This window comes from Lissotriton helveticus, chromosome 5_1, assembly GCF_964261635.1.
Source record: "Lissotriton helveticus chromosome 5_1, aLisHel1.1, whole genome shotgun sequence".
NCBI lineage: Eukaryota > Metazoa > Chordata > Amphibia > Caudata > Salamandridae > Lissotriton > Lissotriton helveticus.
The window spans coordinates 50,678,567-50,699,372 of record NC_136065.1 but is presented as its reverse complement, the minus strand read 5'-3'; the positions used below and the strand labels follow the sequence as shown (position 1 = coordinate 50,699,372).

Sequence of the window (20,806 nt, the reverse complement as noted above, 5' to 3'; positions counted from 1 at the left end):
GGATGCACGGGAATGCCCATGCTCCCTGCATGAAACACATTTTAACTAAGAATTGTAACGCAACACAGCTGACGCTGCTGTGTTGCAATGCATTCCTTTACAAAGCCATGCAAATCCAGCCTTGCCTGGCTTTGTAAACCCCAAATAAGCATTTGCATTGCCCTGCGTCGCTTTGTGCAATGCAAGGGTGATGGAAAGGCTTAGTACATTTGGGCCTTAAATGTCTGGTTATATTGTGTGCATCCCTTCCCAGCTCAGAGTTAGTGGTGAACAACAGCGCATGTGGAAGGCAGGGGCAGAAGCCCTTTTATATAGATACAAATGTGGATTGGCACTGAAATGTCACTATGGCAATGTTCACCACTATCAGTGGCGGAACATGGTGTCTCCTTCCTGCTTGTGCGGTAGTGCCCTGCAACCTGTTGTATAACGATGCCTACTTTTCTAAAGAAATTGTCACTCAGGTGCAGAATATCCCAACTAACACATTGGATGTGGTTGTTCAGGTCATACATTGTTAAGTCTAATGACACAATGGCCAAATAGCTCTCTGCCTTTAACCGCATGCGCGCTAGCGGTTTACCCGCTGCGATTTCAAAAATCCCTCGTTACGTGACAAGGTCAGCTCATCATCCGCGTAGCGCAGGTTACGCCCATGACGAGCTGACCTTGTCATGAGCGTAGAAGGGGTTAACAAGACCTCTTAAAATGAAAGGAAACATACATTAGCATAGATTGCAAGAGTAGAAAATAAAACCCTTACAGAATAACACATGCCTGGGCTGGTTCCTTCCAGTGTGCACCCTGTGAGCAGAACCACATCTGCTTCATCATTTGTGCTGAAAGTTGTTATCTTCTGTTTTCCTTGACAGGTGCAGATGTGCAGTCTGTGGAGGCGGTTGGACCCAGCCAGCCCATTTGTGCCATTGTTGGTGGGGAGACCTTATTTTCCTGCCATCTCAACCCCCCTGTTAGTGCAGTGGAAATGGAAGTCTTCTGGAAAACAGAACATCAAATCTACCTCGTGCATCTCTATGACAATGGGACTGAATATGATGATAAGCCAGATGAGCAGTATAAAGGGAGAACAAAAATGATAAAAAAAGACATTGCAAACGGAGGAGTGGCCGTGTCATTGACCAATCTCACCCGCTCCGATGCCGGACGATACATGTGCGCCTTCAGAACTCGGGATATGGATAGCTATGCGGAATTTGAGCTACAGGTAGCAGGTCAGTGCCCATGTTGAGTCATTTGTAGTTTTGTAATACTATAGGATTTGAAAATCATCTGTACAGAATAGGATCCTTTGATAGAAAAGTGTTGTGCTAATCTTCACATTGGCAAGAATGTCTCCCCCCCATGCTCTTGTATAATGTTTTGTCATGGTTTTGTTTTAGTGCAATGTGACAATTCAGAGTAGCTCTTTTTGATTCCACCATAAGCTTCCATGGACGTATAGTACTGAGATCTGTGTTAAAGAGTGATTGGGGCACCTCTTATGCACTCATTCTAAGTGTCAGAACTGCTCTGGACGGTTCCTATGAATGGACCAGTTCATGCTTTTTCATTCTTTATCAATATGCAGTTTTAATATATGTATGCATGTATGTGTATATGTGAGTGTGTGGTCATTTTATAGCATAAACATAAGCAGAAGGCAGTAGTTTATTTAGTATTATCCTAGATTCAGTGTGATGGAAACTTGTGCCTCCTTTATATTCACTTCCCATATGGAGTTTTTGCTTGTGGTAGGGGCAGGGTAGGACTGGGACAAAAATAGGGTTGGACATCAAAATAATAGCAGCCCCTGTTAGAAAAACCAGATAGCTAAAATAGTTAACGTAGCAACAAAGGAGTATGCAGGTCCAATAGGGGAGGGAAATAAATGCCGGAGGCTGGGTTGGTCAACACCCCTGCTCTAAAGTAGAGTCAGGGTTGCTCTCAATATGGGACGTGGGGCCCTCACACATCCGGTTGAGTGGCATGCTTCATCATAGGGCTTGCTCCTCGTCAGGCTGGCACTGCAATGCCTGACGGGCACCCTGTGAGGGGCTCTTTGGCGGAGATCTTTTTACCAAGCCGAATGGGTGAAGTGTGGGTGAGGGGCCATGTGATGTAGATGTGATAGGAAAATGTGTGGGAGAATAAAATGAGGTGAGATGGTGCTCCAAAATGAGTCTAATATGCGATCCCACTCGTCTCAATGAAACAACATTGTATGCTGGACCTACAAGCGCCCCTTCCCCTTTTTGTACAAAAGCTAAAATAGTGACCCACATTTTGAATCAAGACAATTTAGAACTTTTGTATATGCGCTGAATGGGTATTTTGCAAGGTATTGGACACTGCATGCATTTGTGTTTGATGCAGAAAATGTTTGTGATAATATCGGGGACAATAACAGTCAAAACTGCCCCCTGGTCATCTGGCCCGAAAATGACTAAATAAAATGTCCCTACTGTAGAGGTGCTTCATGAACTACGCTTGACACTAACCGTTGCCTCCTAAGTGTGATGCTTTGTCGTTGCATTGTTACGGAGTGAGTATTTGCTGAACAAGTGCTTTCTTTCTTAGTGATTGATTCTTTCTATTTATTTCACCCATATACAGAGTGGCTGTGACAAGTAGAAATCTTTCTAAATGTGCCTTTCGCAGACCCCCTTTTCCCCTATTTCATCCTTTGCCTATCTGGAGTTGTTATGAGTGGTTGAAGTGCTTCCCAGGCTTTTTATGTCAGTACATATTATTTATTTCTACGTTTTCTAGAGCACTTCTAGAATCAAATTGGTGTTGGTGTGCTTTACATAAAACAAAAAATTCACCCACACCTCCATTCATTTAAGATCGGGGTTCCGATCACAACAGACAGACCAAATTAATTATGTCTATCTTGGCAATGATTTTTGCCTCTTATATTTTAATTTCATAGAAAAAAGTTTATCAATATTTGTTTAGGCCAAACTAGGAACACATCATCAACTTCACAAAATATCACATTAATGTGAACCAAGTAAATACAAAACTGAATTGTTTCATATCATACATAAATCTCCACTGAAATTGACGATACAATTAAACACATACAAGAAATCAATACATCAATATTAATACATTCAAAATTGTGAGCATGTCAAAAAAAGCTGTTTTCTGTGCAAACTATTTATATGCATATATATTCAAATTCATTACATTGTGATTCAAATCAAACAACTCGAGAAAAAATTCCTAACACCCAAATAGCAACTAATCCTGATATTTTAGGTGTTCAATAATCTAGTCAAGACTTGAATCTCACATAGCCGATGCGTTTCGAGTTCGGGCTTTACGGATTACTAAAACTCTCATCAGGGCGGGGTGAATCCTGTCTTTGACAACTGTTTTTGACAAAAAGAAAAACAATTCGAATTGTTTAGAAATAGCTTCTCAGGTGCCCACAGCACCTAGCTTCCTCATTAGATCGATATGTGGCCACATACCTGTGTGGTGCCAGAGTGGACTTCTGGCTTTTAATTATTTTCCTACGGAGTGGTTTAACAGTCTACAACAAAGTATCAAACCCATATTTAGTTTCTACACCGCCAGACTGCTGGTTATTAATCAACATTTACGTGAAGGGGAAAGGATTACCTTACGCAAACAGCATTCGAATCACTCCCAATACAGATCAGTTGTGGTCCTCGCAATTCTTAATTTCTAAAAACATTGAAACATTTTACTCTACTAGCGAACTGCTAAACATGCAGAATGCTTTGCGAATGAACGCAACGGTTACTCACTCAGACGTCGGTGTACACTTGCAAGTTGCACCCGGTCCGTGTTATTTCACGGCGGTCTTGATGGAAAGCTGAAACAAAGCACGGGCTAAGGTGAGTCCCGCATTCTGAAAGCTAACTTCGGAAATTGCCAGTACTTAAACTCGTGTCTAATCACTCACCGAATCCAGCATGCGACGCCAAGGCATTAAGTGGAGCTCATTCCTTGCTCGGTTGTTTGAAAGCAAAATGCCTTCTCAAGCTAAATTGTGTAATAACATGTGAACGAGTCACGTGGTGGCTCTAACCGCCAATCATGGAGGGGGGAAGAGCGACAGCAAACAAAGTGCATTCTGGGCATTGTATTTTTAGAGAGGCAAGTGAAATTCGGAATTAGTCATTCTGAGTTTAGATTCTATTTAACTCGCTCATACAGTTCAACCCCTTATTGATGCTGTTGAATTTCATGATCAAATAAGCCTATTTGCGCAATAATGCGCTTTCAATATTGAATGACCGATGTTTAGGGTCTATCCCAGCCAGCACTGTCCATTCGAAATCATTTTCAGAATGGTTGACGGACATAAAGTGCTCAACCATTGGAGCAGTTAATACCTTGCGCCTTATGCGAGATCTGTGTTGTGTGATTCTCGTGTTGATTTGTTGGCATGTTTTTCCAATGTATACCTTGTTGCATCTGCACACCACTGCGTCAATTACATTTTTACATTATCTGAAAAAACTGCTTAGGCATTCTAAGAAAAGAGCGAGATTCACCCCTAGGGAAAGCTTATTGCAGAAAAAAAGACAAGGCAGGGTTGGATAAACTTGTGTGTGTGACAACCTACGGTTCTCACACTAACAAGTTTAGGCAAATTATCTTGAAAAATTGGCACCTACTGGAGAATCTGGAGTATCCAATGCCCAAACCGATCTTCGCAATGAAGAAAAATCCTAGCATAGGACAACAGCTAGTGCGAGCTGACAGCTATGTTCCAAAACCAAAAAGTGATTTGATCACACACTGGAATTTGAAACCAATATGTGGGCACCACAAATGTGGGTGCTGCGTTGCTTGCCCGTCCACATTGGAGGGAAATATGTTTGAACACAATAACATCAAATGGAGACATGACAGTTTTACAAACTGTAAAAAAAAAATCTAATTTACGCAGTGGTGTGCAGATGCAACAAGGTATACATTGGAAAAACATGCCAACAAATCAACACGAGAATCACACAACACAGATCTCGCATAAGGCACAAGGTATTAACTGCTCCAATGGTTGAGCACTTTATGTCCGTCAACCATTCTGAAAATGATTTCGAATGGACAGTGCTGGCTGGGATAGACCCTAAACATCGGTCATTCAATATTGAAAGCGCATTATTGCGCAAAGAGGCTTATTTGATCATGAAATTCGACTGCATCAATAAGGGGTTGAACTGTATGAGCGAGTTAAATAGAATCTAAACTCAGAATGACCAATTCCGAATTTCACTTGCCTCTCTAAAAATACAATGCCCAGAATGCACTTTGTTTGCTGTCGCTCTTCCCCCCTCCATGATTGGCGGTTAGAGCCACCACGTGACTCGTTCACGTGTTATTACACAATTGAGCTTGAGAAGGAGTTTTGCTTTCAAACAACCGAGCAAGGAATGAGCTCCACTTAATGCCATACGTCGCATGCTGGATTCGGTGAGTGATTAGACACGAGTTTAAGTACTGGCAATTTCCGAGGTTAGCTTTCAAAATGCGGGACTCACCTTAGCCCGTGCTTTGTTTCAGCTTTCCATCAAGACCGCCGTGAAATAACACAGACCGGGTGCAACTTGCAAGTGCACACCGACGTCTGAGTGAGTAACCGTTGCGTTCATTCGCAAAGCATTCTGCATGTTTACCAGTTCGCTAGTAGAGTAAAATGTTTCAATCTTTTTAGAAATTAAGAATTGCGAGGACCACGACTGATCTGTATTGGGAGTGATTCGAATGCTGTTTCCGGAAGGTAATCCTTTCCCCTTCACGTAAATGTTGATTAATAACCAGCAGTCTGGCGGTGTAGAAACTAATTATGGGTTTGATACTTTGTTGCAGACTGTTAAACCACTCCGTAGGAGAATAATTAAAAGTCAGAAGTCCACTCTGGCACCACACAGGTATGTGGCCACACATCGATCTAATGAGGAAGCTAGGTGCTGTGGGCACCTGAGAAGCTATTTCTAAACAATTCGAATTGTTTTTCTTTTTGTCAAAAACAGTTGTCAAAGACAAGATTCACCCTGCCCTGATGAGAGTTGGGTAATCCGTAAAGCCCGAACTCGAAACGCGTCGGCTATGTGAGATTCAAGTCTTGACTAGATTATTGAACACCTAAAATATCAGGATTAGTTGCTCTTTGGGTGTTAGGAATTTTTTCTCGAGTTGTTTGATTTGAATCATAATGTAATGAATTCGAATATATATGCATATAAATAGTTTGCACAGAAAGCAGCTTTTTTTGACATGCTCACAATTTTGAATGTATTAATATTGATGTATTGATTTCTTGTGTGTGTTTAATTGTATTGTCAATTTCAGTGGAGATTTATGTATGATATAAAACAATTCAGTTTTGTATTTACTTGGTTCACATTAATGTGATATTTTGTGAAGTTGATGATGTGTTCCTAGTTTGGCCTAAACAAATATTGATAAACTTTTTTCTATGAAATTAAAATATAAGAGGCAAAAATCATTGCCAAGATTGACATAATTAATTTGGTCTGTCTGTTGTTGTGATCGGAACCCTGATCTTAAATGAAAGGAGGTGTGGGTGAATTTTTCTATTTACTGATTCTGTGGTCCTACTCCCCTCCTTCCCTTTCTGGACCAAACCCCTCCTCTTTTTTGCATAATTACATAAAACAAAGTCATCTAACATGGAGTTGTTCTGAGTGTTAGAAGCATTTCCCATACTTCCTGTGCTAGTAACCTCTTGTTCCCCCTTTATCTGGTACCACGGTGGAAGTTGGCTGTTACTGATGCATTTTATCCCACGTGTACAGTGATTTCTTTTGAGTAGTAGAAAGTGTTTTCCATACTTCTGGTGCTAGTAACCTCTTGTTCCTGCTTCATTCGGTTCCCTTGTGGATGTTTCCTGGTACTGATGCTCTTGATCTGCCTTCTCTTATGTGGACAGTGATTCCTTGTGGGTTGTAGAAAGTGTTTCCTACAGTTCCAGTACCTGCACCTGATGATTCTTGATTCATCCTCTGCTCAGATAGCCAATGAATTCCTTGTGCTCCCAGAGTTGCTTCTCTGTTGATGAGGATGCCCGTGTCTTTAAGAATCTGTGATTGACAGGTTGTATGTTCTGACTTGCTCATTCTTTGGTGTGGGACACATTGTGCTGTGTGGAATGTTGGGGGCATGGAATGGCATGGGCGCGTGGGTTTGAAGGTGGCAATAGGAAGTGACGTCCGGTGGATGTCGGAAGGTGCCTGTGCCGCTCCTTACGATCACTTCCAATGTTAAATGAGCTTTGTATGTACCTAGACTTACATGCATAGACGCATTGACTTCTTAACAATGGTGATGATGGTGGTTTGGTTTGCAGTGCCGTAGGTGGTCGTCCAAGTTTTCAGGTGTGCGCACCTTTACAACGTTGTGTGCTGCTTCGCACTGCGGCCGCATTTATTGGTAATCGACTGCTGCACCCTTAATTTATCTTGTGATCATGTCGGTGAATGGGAAGGCAATTGTAGAGAATTGTAGTGAGTGTGAGGTGGTTGTCACTTATGAGGGTGTTTGTATTGAGCAGTGCTTTAAATGGAACAAAATAAGTGCAGGTACTCATTAAATTGAGCTAGAGGAAGGGCAGTGGGCGAGGTTAGTGGTAAGGTGAGACATGAGGATACAAAACACTTCTGTTGAGTATTCATTTTTCCCTTGATAGTTGTCTAAAAATGTTCATATGTTCAGAGAAGACCATTTACACCAGTTGCAAGACATACCAAAACATATAAGAAATGTATGAAATTAAACAAAATGTGCTAATTTGTTACACAAAATGAATGACAAACACCACATGTTAGTATTTCCTTGTTTCACAATATTAGCAGCTTTTTAATGTCATACTGTTCCTACTTAATTGCATTTAATCCAATCCTTTTCTATTCAAGAGTGCACACATATACACACAAAATAAGTATTCACGCATTTCTTTTCAAATACCTCCTGAGTGTCCCCAATTCTTTTCTGCTCTGACATCATTTCTCTCTCACACACAAACAAGCAAACTCGCTATCAATCTTTACATCTCAAACCTCTCGATCCCTCCCCCTCACTTCTCTCCCATTTGTATCTAACTCCGTCCCTCTTTCTTCACCCCAAATGTATCCTATCATTCTCCACCATCACTCTCTCTATTTCTCTGTGCCTCTCTTACTCTTTCCATAGCTTTCTCATTTGCTTCCCCATCTCTATCTGTGCTTACCCCTTCTGTCTATCTTTTTCCCCTTTAAACTATTCTCTGCTTCTTTTATCTGTCCCTTCACTCTTTACCTTCTCTCACCCCATTATCCGTCCTCTCCTCTGGACAGAAGGCCCCACTGTCTGTAAGCTTTCAGTGGCAGACAGTGAGCACTGCTGGGTCATGAACATGTGCAGTGTCCAGCAGGGTAGAGGTCAGGGGCAGAACAATACTGGCCTCGGATGGGAAGGTCAGTAGACCGGCTCTCACCTCTCCTGGGCATGAGGGAGTCCGCCTAGGTACTCCCCACCACCTCATCCCCACCATCATGGACTCAATGTCACAGCAGGCAGTCGGGGTGGGGGTTGATTTGCAGGCAGGGTCAAGTGAGTCAGGGGAAAGACGGTCAGACCCCAGTGAGACGCCAAGGGGTGAAAATGGCCCTTGTTACCTGGGTTCTTATGTGGCCACTCATGAGCATCCCCCCCACCTGCCCCCCAACTCATTCAGTGTGCACACATCAGTGTGCCCCAGGTAGAAAATGTCCCATACACTACCTTACAAGACGCCTCAGCATGGAGGCTCGGCAGGGGCTGTTGAGGACAATGAGGGCTTCCATCTGGGTGGGGAGGGAGCAGAGGCCCACGTGCCGCAGCAGCAGGCCGCCGTTCAGGCCCCATCGTGCCGCTTGCCAGAGCTGAATGACACAGACAAACGGCAAACATGCTGCTAAAAAAACAGGAACACACCGGACCCTCGGCAACGGCCCATTGCCCAACCTTGTCAATTCGACCCTTTTCTACCGGTACTCTCCTTGGTGCTAGAGAAGTGCTGGTACTCCTCGGTACCAGTGAGTACCGGCCCATTTAAAGCTCTGGTATTGAGTGAGGGAGAAAAGTATGGTCAAGCTGTGTCTGAAACAGAGTGGATGCAGGAAATGGAAAAGGACATGATTTTGAACGTGGAAACTTAGCTGCATGAACACCTTCCATCACAACTTACAAGGTAAAAATCCAACTTCGGTCATCTATCTGTCCAGCACTTCCATATTAGTATGACAGCAATTTCAAACAGCAGAGTGACCGACACCACTGACTCACTCCAGAGTGACCAACACCACCAACTCACTCTAGAGTGACCGACACCACCGACTCACTCCAGAGTGACCGACACCACCAACTCACTCTAGAGTGACCGACACCACCGACTCACTCTAGCGTGACCGACACCACCGACTCACTCCAGAGTGACCGACACCACCGACTCACTCTAGAGTGACCGACACCACCAACTCACTCTAGAGTGACCGACACCACCGACTCACTCCAGAGTGACCAACACCACCAACTCACTCCAGAGTGACCAACACAACCAACTCACTCTAGAGTGACTGACACCACCGACTCACTCTAGAGTGACCGACACCACCAACTCACTCTAGAGTGACCGACACCACCGACTCACTCCAGAGTGACCAAAACCACCAACTCACTCTCTCATGGCGGCTTCAGAGTTAGAGCCCCTGGTGAGGCAATCTTTGTTGACCCCCCCCAATGACCTCCTTCGCCACAGATCTCCTCACTGCCACTCTCCAGTAGTGCCCCTCATCCCACCATCGCCCCTCTCTTCCATTTCATTTGTTTGAAAGGGCTAATCATACCAGCGTAGGGTGTCAGAGCACTTTACACCACACACACATTATATAGAGGGAATCAGTCATACATGGGCAAATCAGTCTACAGGAAACATTCATGAGAGAATGAGGATTTCAAATTGTAGCAATCACATGTCATCCATATTAGTAGGCAGTATATTTTTTGGTCTGGACTGGACTTTACTAATAAGAATGTATTTCTACTCAACTCAAACTAACCCTTTTTAGCAGTATTTGGATAATGCCAGACTGGGGGAAACATATTGTTCTAACCCATACCATGCAGTTTGCATGCAGCTCTTTTAAGGCTTCATAGCTCACTGTATTTTTTCAGGATTGTAACTTGTGAACTGCAAGTGACAAAAGGAACTCTGTGACAACAACAGTAACCCACTGAGCTATCCACGTAATATACAGTGCTGAGATCTGCGTGGCACACATGCTTTGTGGCAGGCATGTTAACCCTCTGTGCTACTTTATGTTGAGTCAAAACTGCCACTGAGCAAAACTCTAATCTCTCTCCAGCAGGAACATTTATCACCAGCGTTATCTTGAATTTTTGATAGTTCCCATGAAAACAGATGGACATACAAGGAACTCTGCAGCAGAATCTGTACAACCCATAAGTTATTTCTAAACAGCACCCCCCTCTCAGCTCAGCGCCAGGTGATGCCAGCTGCACTGCTGCTCAAAGAGTGATCTTTGCCATTCTGGAGATCACAGATGGAGCTCATCTCAGCTGATAAGCCCTTAGAAGTCCGGTTAGAGCTGTCCATCATAGCATGGTGCCTGCCTTCAGATCTGTCCATCTTGCCATGGCACCTGCCTTCAGAGCTGTCCATCAATGCATGGCACCTGCCTTTAGAGCTGTCCATCATAGCATGGTGCCTGCCTTCAAATCTGTCCATCTTGCCATGGCACCTGCCTTCAGAGCTGTCCATCATGCCATGGCACCTGCCTTCAGAGCTGTCCATCAATGCATTGCACCTGCCTTCAGGGCTGTCCATCAATGCATGGCATCTGCCTTCAGAGCTGTCCATCAATGCATGGCACCTGCCTTCTTAGCTGTCCATCAATGCATGACACATGCCTTCAGAGCTGTCCATCAATGCATGACATATGCCTTCAGAGCTGTCGATCAATGCATGGCACCTGCCTTCAGAGCTGTCCATCAATGCATGGCACCTGCCTCCAGAGCTGTCCATCAATGCATGGCACCTGCCTTCAGAGCTGTCCATCAGGGCATAGCGCCTGCCTTGAGAGCTGTCCATCATAGCATGGCACCTGCCTTCAGAGCTGTCCATCAATGTATGGCACCTGCATTCAGAGCTGTCCATCAATGCATGGCACCTGCCTTCAGAGCTGTCCATCAATGCATGGCACCTGCCTTCAGAGCTGTCCATCAATGCATGACACATGCCTGCAGAGCTGTCCATCAATGCATGGCACCTGCCTTTAGAGCTGTCCATCAATGCATGGCACCTGTCTTCAGAGCTGTCCATCAAAGCATGGCACCTGCCTTCAGAGCTGTCCATCATAGCATGGCACCTGCCTTCAGAGCTGTCCATCATAGCATGGCACCTGCCTTCAGAGCTGTCCATCAATGCATGGCACCTGCCTTCAGAGCTGTCCATCAGGGCATGGTGCCTGCCTTGAGAGCTGTCCATCATAGCATGGCACCTGCCTTCGGAGCAGTCCATCAATGCATGGCACATGCCTTCAGAGCTGTCCATCAATGCATGGCGCCTGCCTTCAGAGCTGTCCATCATGCCATGGCACCTGCCTTCAGAGCTGTCCAGCATGCCATGGCACCTGCCTTCAGAGCTGTCCATCAATGCATGACACATGCCTTCAGAGCTGTCTATCATGGCATAGCGCCTGCCTTCAGAGCTGTCTATCATGGCATGGCGCCTGCCTTCAGAGCTGTCCATCATGGCATGGCACCTGCCTTCAGAGCTGTCCATCAATGCATGGCACCTGCCTTCAGAGCTGTCCATCATGGCATGGCACCTGCCTTCAGAGCTGTCCATCAATGCATGGTGCCTACCTTCAGAGCTGTCCATCATAGCACGGCACCTGCCTTCAGAGCTGTCCATCATAGCATGACACCTGCCTTCAGAGCTGTCCATCAATGCATGACACCTGCCTTCAGAGCTGTCCATCATAGCATGGCACCTGCCTTCAGAGCTGTCCATCATAGCATGGCACCTGCCTTCAGAGCTGTCCATCATGGCATGGCACCTGCCTTCAGAGCTGTCCATCAATGCATGGCACCTGCCTTCAGAGCTGTCCATCATAGCATGGCACCTGCCTTCAGAGCTGTCCATCATGGCATGGCACCTGCCTTCAGAGCTGTCCATCATAGCATGGCACCTGCCTTCAGAGCTGTCCGTAAATGCATGGCACCTGCCTTCAGAGCTGTTCATCAATGCATGGCACCTGCCTTCAGAGCTGTCCATCAATGCATGGCACCTGCCTTCAGAGCTGTCCATCAATGCATGGCACCTGTCTTCAGAGCTGTCCATCAATGCATGGCGCCTGCTTTCAGAGCTGTACATCAATGCATGGCACCCGCCTTCAGAGCTGTCCATCATAGCATGGCGCCTGTCTTCAGAGCTGTCCATCATAGCATGGCACCTGCCTTCAGAGCTGTCCATCATAGCATGGTGCCTACCTTCAGAGCTGTCCATCCTGGCATGGCACCTGCCTTCAGAGCTGTCCATCAATGCATGGCAGCTGCCTTCAGAGCTGTCCATCATAGCATGGCACCTGCCTTCAGAGCTGTCCATTATAGCATGGCGCCTGCCTTCAGAGCTCTCGATCAATGCATGGCGCCTGCCTTCAGAGCTTTCCATCAATGCATGGCGCCTGCCTTCAGAGCTGTCCATCAATGCATGGCACCTGCCTTCAGAGCTGTCCATCAATGCATGGCACCTGCCTTCAGAGCTGTCCATCACTGCATGGCACCTGCCTTCAGAGCTGTCCATCATGGCATGGCGCCTGTCTTCAGAGCTGTCCATCAATGCATGGCACCTGCCTTCAGAGCTGTCCATCAATGCATGGTGCCTGCCTTCAGAGCTGTCCATCAATGCATGACACATGCCTTCAGAGCTGTCCATCAATGCATGGCACCTGTCTTCAGAGCTGTCCATCATAGCATGGCACCTGCCTCCAGAGCTGTCCATCATAGCATGGCACCTGCCTTCAGAGCTGTCCATCATAGCATGGCACCTGCCTTCAGAGCTGTCCATCAATGCATGGCACCTGCCTTCAGAGCTGTCCATCAGGGCATGGTGCCTGCCTTGAGAGCTGTCCATCATAGCATGGCACCTGCCTTCAGAGCATTCCATCAATGCATGGCACCTGCCTTCAGAGCTGTCCATCAATGCATGGCGCCTGCCTTCAGAGCTGTCCATTATGCCATGGCATCTGCCTTCTGAGCTGTCCAGCATGCCATGGCACCTGCCTTCAGAGCTGTCCATCAATGCATGACACATGCCTTCAGAGCTGTCTATCATGGCATAGCACCTGCCTTCAGAGCTGTCTATCATGGCATGGCGCCTGCCTTCAGAGCTGTCCATCATGGCATGGCACCTGCCTTCAGAGCTGTCCATCAATGCATGGCACCTGCCTTCAGAGCTGTCCATCATGGCATGGCACCTGCCTTCAGAGCTGTCCATTAATGCATGGCGCCTGCCTTCAGCGCTGTCCATCATAGCATGGCACTTGCCTTTAGAGCTATCCATCATGGCTTGGCACCTGCCTTCAGAGCTGTCCGTCAATGCATGGCACCTGCCTTCAGAGCTGTCCATCATAGCATGGCACCTGCCTTCAGAGCTGTCCATCAATGCCTGACACCTGACTTCAGAGCTGTCCATCAATGCATGGCACCTGCCTTCAGAGCTGTCCATCAATGCATGACACCTGCCTTCAGAGCTGTCCATCATAGCATGGCACCTGCCTTCAGATCTGTCCATCATTGCATGGCACCTGCCTTCAGAGCTGTCAATCATGGCATGGCACCTGCCTTCAGAGCTGTCCATCATAGCATGGCACCTGCCTTCAGAGCTGTCCATCATGGCATGGCACCTGCCTTCAGAGCTGTCCATCATAGCATGGCACCTGCCTTCAGAGCTGTTCATCAATGCATGGCACCTGCCTTCAGAGCATTCCATCAATGCATGGCACCTGCCTTCAGAGCTGTCCATCATAGCATGGCACCTGTCTTCAGATCTGTCCATCATAGCATGGCGCCTGCCTTCAGAGCTGTCCATCATAGTATGGCACCTGCCTTCAGAGCTGTCCATCAATGCATGGCACCTGCCTTCAGAGCTGTCCATCAATGCATGGTGCCTGCCTTCAGAGCTGTCCATCCTGGCATGGCACCTGCCTTCAGAGCTGTCCATCAATGTATGGCACCTGCCTTCAGAGCTGTCCATCATAGCATGGCACCTGCCTTCAGAGCTGTCCATCATAGCATGGTGCCTGCCTTCAGAGCTGTAGATCAATGCATGGCGCCTGCCTTCAGAGCTGTCCATCAATGCATGGCGCCTGCCTTCAGAGCTGTCCATCAATGCATGGTGCCTGCCTTCAGAGCTGTCCATCAATGCATGGCGCCTGCCTTCAGAGCTGTCCATCAATGCATGGCGCCTGCCTTGAGAGCTGTCCATCAATGCATGGCACCTGCCTTGAGAGCTGTCCATCAATGCATGGCACCTGCCTTGAGAGCTGTCCATCAATGCATGGCACCTGCCTTCAGAGCTGTCCATCATAGCATGGCACCTGCCTTCAGAGCTGTCCATCAATGCATGGCACCTGCCTTCAGAGCTGTCCATCAATGCATGGCACCTGCCTTCAGAGCTGTCCATCAATGCATGGCACCTGCCTTCAGAGCTGTCCATCATAGCATGGCACCTGTCTTCAGAGCTGTCCATCATAGCATGGCACCTGCCTTTTAGAGCTATCCATCATAGCATGGCACCTGTCTTCAGAGCTGTCCATCAATGCATGGCACCTGCCTTCAGAGCTGGCATCAATGCATGGCACCTGCCTTCAGAGCTGTCCATCATAGCATGGCACCTGCCTTCAGAGCTGTCCATCAATGCATGACACATGCCTTCAGAGCTGTCCATCATAGCATGGCACCTGCCTTCAGAGCTGTCCATCATGGTTTGGCGCCTGCCTTCAGAGCTGTCCATCATAGCATGGCACCTGCCTTCAGAACTGTCCATCATAGCATGGCACCTGCCTTCAGAACTGTCCATCATTGCATGGCACCTGCCTTCAGAGCTGTTCATCAATGCATGGCACCAGCCTTTAGAGCTGTCCATCATAGCATGGCACCTGCCTTCAGAGCTGTCCATCAATGGATGGCACCTGCCTTCAGAGCTGTCCATCATACCATGGCACCTGCCTTCAGAGCTGTCCATCATAGCATGGTGCCTGCCTTCAGAGCTGTCCATCATAGCATGGCGCCTGCCTTGAGAGCTGTCCATCAATGCATGGCACCTGCCTTCAGAGCTGTCCATCAATGCATGGCGCCTGCCTTCAGAGCTGTCCATCAATGCATGGCACCTGCCTTGAGAGCTGTCCATCAATGCATGACACCTGCCTTCAGAGCTGTCCATCATGGCATGGTGCCTGCCTTCAGAGCTGTCCTTCAATGCATGGCACCTGCCTTTCAGAGCTGTCCATCATATCATGGCACCTGCCTTCAGAGATATCCATCATGGCATGGCACCTGCCTTCAGAGCTGTCCATCAATTCATGGCGCCTGCCTTGAGAGCTGTCCATCAATGCATGGCACCTGCCTTCAGAGCTGTCCATCAATGCATGGCACCTGCCTTCAGAGCTGTCCATCAATGCATGACACCTGCCTTCAGAGCTGCCATCAATGCATGGCACCTGCCTTCAGAGCTGTCCATCATAGCATGGCACCTGCCTTCAGAGCTGTCCATCAATGCATGACACATGCCTTCAGAGCTGTCCATCATAGCATGGCACCTGCCTTCAGAGCTGTCCATCATGGCATGGCGCCTGCCTTCAGAGCTGTCCATCATTGCATGGCACCTGCCTTCAGAGCTGTCCATCATAGCATGGCACCTGCCTTCAGAGCTGTCCATCAATGCATGGCACCTGCCTTCAGAGCTGTCCATCAATGCATGGCACCTGCCTTCAGAGCTGTCCATCAATGCATGGCACCTGCCTTCAGAGCTGTCCATCAATGCATGGCACCTGCCTTCAGAGCTGTCCATCAATGCATGGCACCTGCCTTCAGAGCTGTCCATCAATGCATGGCACCTGCCTTCAGAGCTGTCCATCAATGCATGGCACCTGCCTTCAGAGCTGTCCATCAATGCATGGCACCTGCCTTCAGAGCTGTCCATCAATGCATGACACCTGCCTTCAGAGCTGTCCATCAATGCCTGACACCTGACTTCAGAGCTGTCCATCATAGCATGGCACCTGCCTTCAGAGCTGTCCATCAATGCATGGCACCTGCCTTCAGAGCTGTCCATCAATGCATGGCACCTGCCTTCAGAGCTGTCCATCAATGCATGGCACCTGCCTTCAGAGCTGTCCATCAATGCATGACACCTGCCTTCAGAGCTGTCCATCAATGCCTGACACCTGACTTCAGAGCTGTCCGTCAATGCATGGCACCTGCCTTCAGAGCTGTCCATCATAGCATGGCACCTGCCTTCAGAGCTGTCCATCAATGCCTGACACCTGACTTCAGAGCTGTCCATCAATGCATGGCACCTGCCTTCAGAGCTGTCCATCAATGCATGACACCTGCCTTCAGAGCTGTCCATCATAGCATGGCACCTGCCTTCAGAGCTATCCATCATAGCATGGCACCTGCCTTCAGAGCTGTCCATCATGGCATGGCACCTGCCTTCAGAGCTGTCCATCATAGCATGGCACCTGCCTTCAGAGCTGTCCATCATGGCATGGCACCTGCCTTCAGAGCTGTCCATCATAGCATGGCACCTGCCTTCAGAGCTGTTCATCAATGCATGGCACCTGCCTTCAGAGCATTCCATCAATGCATGGCACCTGCCTTCAGAGCTGTCCATCATAGCATTGCACCTGTCTTCAGAGCTGTCTATCATAGCATGGTGCCTGCCTTCAGAGCTGTCCATCATAGTATGGCACCTGCCTTCAGAGCTGTCCATCAATGCATGGCACCTGCCTTCCGAGCTGTCCATCAATGCATGGTGCCTGCCTTCAGAGCTGTCCATCCTGGCATGGCACCTGCCTTCAGAGCTGTCCATCAATGTATGGCACCTGCCTTCAGAGCTGTCCATCATAGCATGGCACCTGCCTTCAGAGCTGTCCATCATAGCATGGCGCCTGCCTTCAGAGCTGTAGATCAATGCATGGCGCCTGCCTTCAGAGCTGTCCATCAATGCATGGCGCCTGCCTTCAGAGCTGTCCATCAATGCATGGCGCCTGCCTTCAGAGCTGTCCATCAATGCATGGCGCCTGCCTTGAGAGCTGTCCATCAATGCATGGCGCCTGCCTTGAGACCTGTCCATCAATGCATGGCACCTGCCTTGAGAGCTGTCCATCAATGCATGGCACCTGCCTTCAGAGCTGTCCATCATAGCATGGCACCTGCCTTCAGAGCTGTCCATCAATGCATGGCACCTGCCTTCAGAGCTGTCCATCAATGCATGGCACCTGCCTTCAGAGCTGTCCATCAATGCATGGCACCTGCCTTCAGAGCTGTCCATCATAGCATGGCACCTGTCTTCAGAGCTGTCCATCATAGCATGGCACCTGCCTTTTAGAGCTGTCCATCATAGCATGGCACCTGCCTTCAGAGCTGTCCATCAATGCATGGCACCTGCCTTCACAGCTGCCATCAATGCATGGCGCCTGCCTTCAGAGCTGTCCATCATAGCAGGGCACCTGCCGTCAGAGCTGTCCATCAATGCATGACACATGCCTTCAGAGCTGTCCATCATAGCATGGCACCTGCCTTCAGAGCTGTCCATCATGGTATGGCGCCTGCCTTCAGAGCTGTCCATCATAGCATGGCACCTGCCTTGAGAGCTGTCCATCAATGCATGGCGCCTGCCTTGAGAGCTGTCCATCAATGCATGGCACCTGCCTTCAGAGCTGTCCATCAATGCATGGCACCTGCCTTCAGAGCTGTCCATCAATGCATGACACCTGCCTTCAGAGCTGCCATCAATGCATGGCACCTGCCTTCAGAGCTGTCCATCATAGCATGGCACCTGCCTTCAGAGCTGTCCATCAATGCATGACACATGCCTTCAGAGCTGTCCATCATAGCATGGCACCTGCCTTCAGAGCTGTCCATCATGGCATGGCGCCTGCCTTCAGAGCTGTCCATCAATGCATGGCACCTGCCTTCAGAGCTGTCCATCATAGCATGGCACCTGCCTTCAGAGCTGTCCATCAATGCATGGCACCTGCCTTCAGAGCTGTCCATCAATGCATGGCACCTGCCTTCAGAGCTGTCCATCAATGCATGGCACCTGCATTTAGAGCTGTCCATCATAGCATGGCACCTGCCTTCAGAGCTGTCCATCAATGCATGGCACCTGCCTTTAGAGCTGTCCATCATAGCATGGCACCTGCCTTCAGAGCTGTCCATCAATGCATTGCACCTGCCTTCAGGGCTGTCCATCAATGCATGGCATCTGCCTTCAGAGCTGTCCATCAATGCATGGCACCTGCCTTCAGAGCTGTCCATCATGGCATGGCACCTGCCTTCAGAGCTGTCCATTAATGCATGGCGCCTGCCTTCAGAGCTGTCCATCATACCATGGCACCTGCCTTTAGAGCTATCCATCATGGCTTGGCACCTGCCTTCAGAGCTGTCCGTCAATGCATGGCACCTGCCTTCAGAGCTGTCCATCTTAGCATGGCACCTGCCTTCAGAGCTGTCCACCAATGCCTGACACCTGACTTCAGAGCTGTCCATCAATGCATGGCACCTGCCTTCAGACCTGTCCATCAATGCATGACACCTGCATTCAGAGCTGTCCATCATAGCATGGCACCTGCCTTCAGAGCTGTCCATCATAGCATGGCACCTGCCTTCAGAGCTGTCCATCATTGCATGGCACCTGCCTTCAGAGCTGTCCATCATAGCATGGCACCTGCCTTCAGAGCTGTCCATGATGGCATGGCACCTGCCTTCAGAGCTGTCCATCATAGCATGGCACCTGCCTTCTGAGCTGTTCATCAATGCATGGCACCTGCCTTCAGAGCATTCCATCAATGCATGGCACCTGCCTTCAGAGCTGTCCATCATAGCATGGCACCTGTCTTCAGAGCTGTCCATCATAGCATGGCACCTGCCTTCAGAGCTGTCCATCAATGCATGGCACCTGCCTTCAGAGCTGTCCATCAATGCATGGTGCCTGCCTTCAGAGCTGTCCATCCTGGCATGGCACCTGCCTTCAGAGCTGTCCATCAATGTATGGCACCTGCCTTCAGAGCTGTCCATCATAGCATGGCGCCTGCCTTCAGAGCTGTAGATCAATGCATGGCGCCTGCCTTCAGAGCTGTCCATCAATGCATGGCGCCTGCCTTCAGAGCTGTCCATCAATGCATGGCGCCTGCCTTCAGAGCTGTCCATCAATGCATGGCGCCTGCCTTGAGAGCTGTCCATCAATGCATGGCGCCTGCCTTGAGAGCTGTCCATCAATGCATGGCACCTGCCTTGAGAGCTGTCCATCAATGCATGGCACCTGCCTTCAGAGCTGTCCATCAATGCATGGCACCTGCCTTCAGAGCTGTCCATCATAGCATGGCACCTGCCTTCAGAGCTGTCCATCAATGCATGGCACCTGCCTTCAGAGCTGTCCATCAATGCATGGCACCTGCCTTCAGAGCTGTCCATCAATGCATGGCACCTGCCTTCAGAGCTGTCCATCAATGCATGGCACCTGCCTTCAGAGCTGTCCATCATAGCATGGCACCTGTCTTCAGAGCTGTCCATCATAGCATGGCACCTGCCTTTTAGAGCTGTCCATCATAGCATGGCACCTGCCTTCAGAGCTGTCCATCAATGCATGGCACCTGCCTTCAGAGCTGCCATCAATGCATGGCACCTGCCTTCAGAGCTGTCCATCATAGCATGGCACCTGCCTTCAGAGCTGTCCATCAATGCATGACACATGCCTTCAGAGCTGTCCATCATAGCATGGCACCTGCCTTCAGAGCTGTCCATCATGGTATGGCGCCTGCCTTCAGAGCTGACCATCATAGCATGGCACCTGCCTTCAGAACTGTCCATCATAGCATGGCACCTGCCTTCAGAACTGTCCATCATTGCATGGCACCTGCCTTCAGAGCTGTTCATCAATGCATGGCACCTGCCTTTAGAGCTGTCCATCATAGCATGGCACCTGCCTTCAGAGCTGTCCATCAATGGATGGCACCTGCCTTCAGAGCTGTCCATCATACCATGGCACCTGCCTTCAGAGCTGTCCATCAATGCCTGACACCTGACTTCAGAGCTGTCCATCAATGCATGGCACCTGCCTTCAGAGCTGTCCATCAATGCATGACACCTGCCTTCAGAGCTGTCCATCATAGCATGGCACCTGCCTTCAGAGCTATCCATCATAGCATGGCACCTGCCTTCAGAGCTGTCCATCATGGCATGGCACCTGCCTTCAGAGCTGTCCATCATAGCATGGCACCTGCCTTCAGAGCTGTCCATCATGGCATGGCACCTGCCTTCAGAGCTGTCCATCATAGCATGACACCTGCCTTCAGAGCTGTTCATCAATGCATGGCACCTGCCTTCAGAGCATTCCATCAATGCATGGCACCTGCCTTCAGAGCTGTCCATCATAGCATTGCACCTGTCTTCAGAGCTGTCTATCATAGCATGGTGCCTGCCTTCAGAGCTGTCCATCATAGTATGGCACCTGCCTTCAGAGCTGTCCATCAATGCT

General features: G+C 48.7%; 1 protein-coding gene and 1 long non-coding RNA gene across 8 annotated transcripts in view; one reads left to right on the top strand and one right to left on the bottom strand.

The window, feature by feature from the left end:
- The window catches only part of LOC144754122 (butyrophilin subfamily 3 member A3-like), a 600,119-nt gene that overhangs the window by 44,968 nt on the left and 534,345 nt on the right, over positions 1-20,806 (top strand). For all 7 annotated transcript variants that reach the window (XM_078641696.1, XM_078641692.1, XM_078641691.1 and 4 more), the window contains exon 3: positions 873-1,232. In XM_078641696.1, the coding sequence (XP_078497822.1) occupies positions 873-1,232 (360 nt within the window). The remainder of the gene's footprint in view (positions 1-872; positions 1,233-20,806) is intronic.
- LOC144752940 (uncharacterized) lies at positions 3,631-3,984 on the bottom strand. Its single transcript, XR_013594149.1, has 3 exons — positions 3,938-3,984; positions 3,780-3,847; positions 3,631-3,696 (listed from the first exon to the last, which is right to left on the bottom strand). It is a non-coding gene; the product is annotated as an uncharacterized LOC144752940 (long non-coding RNA).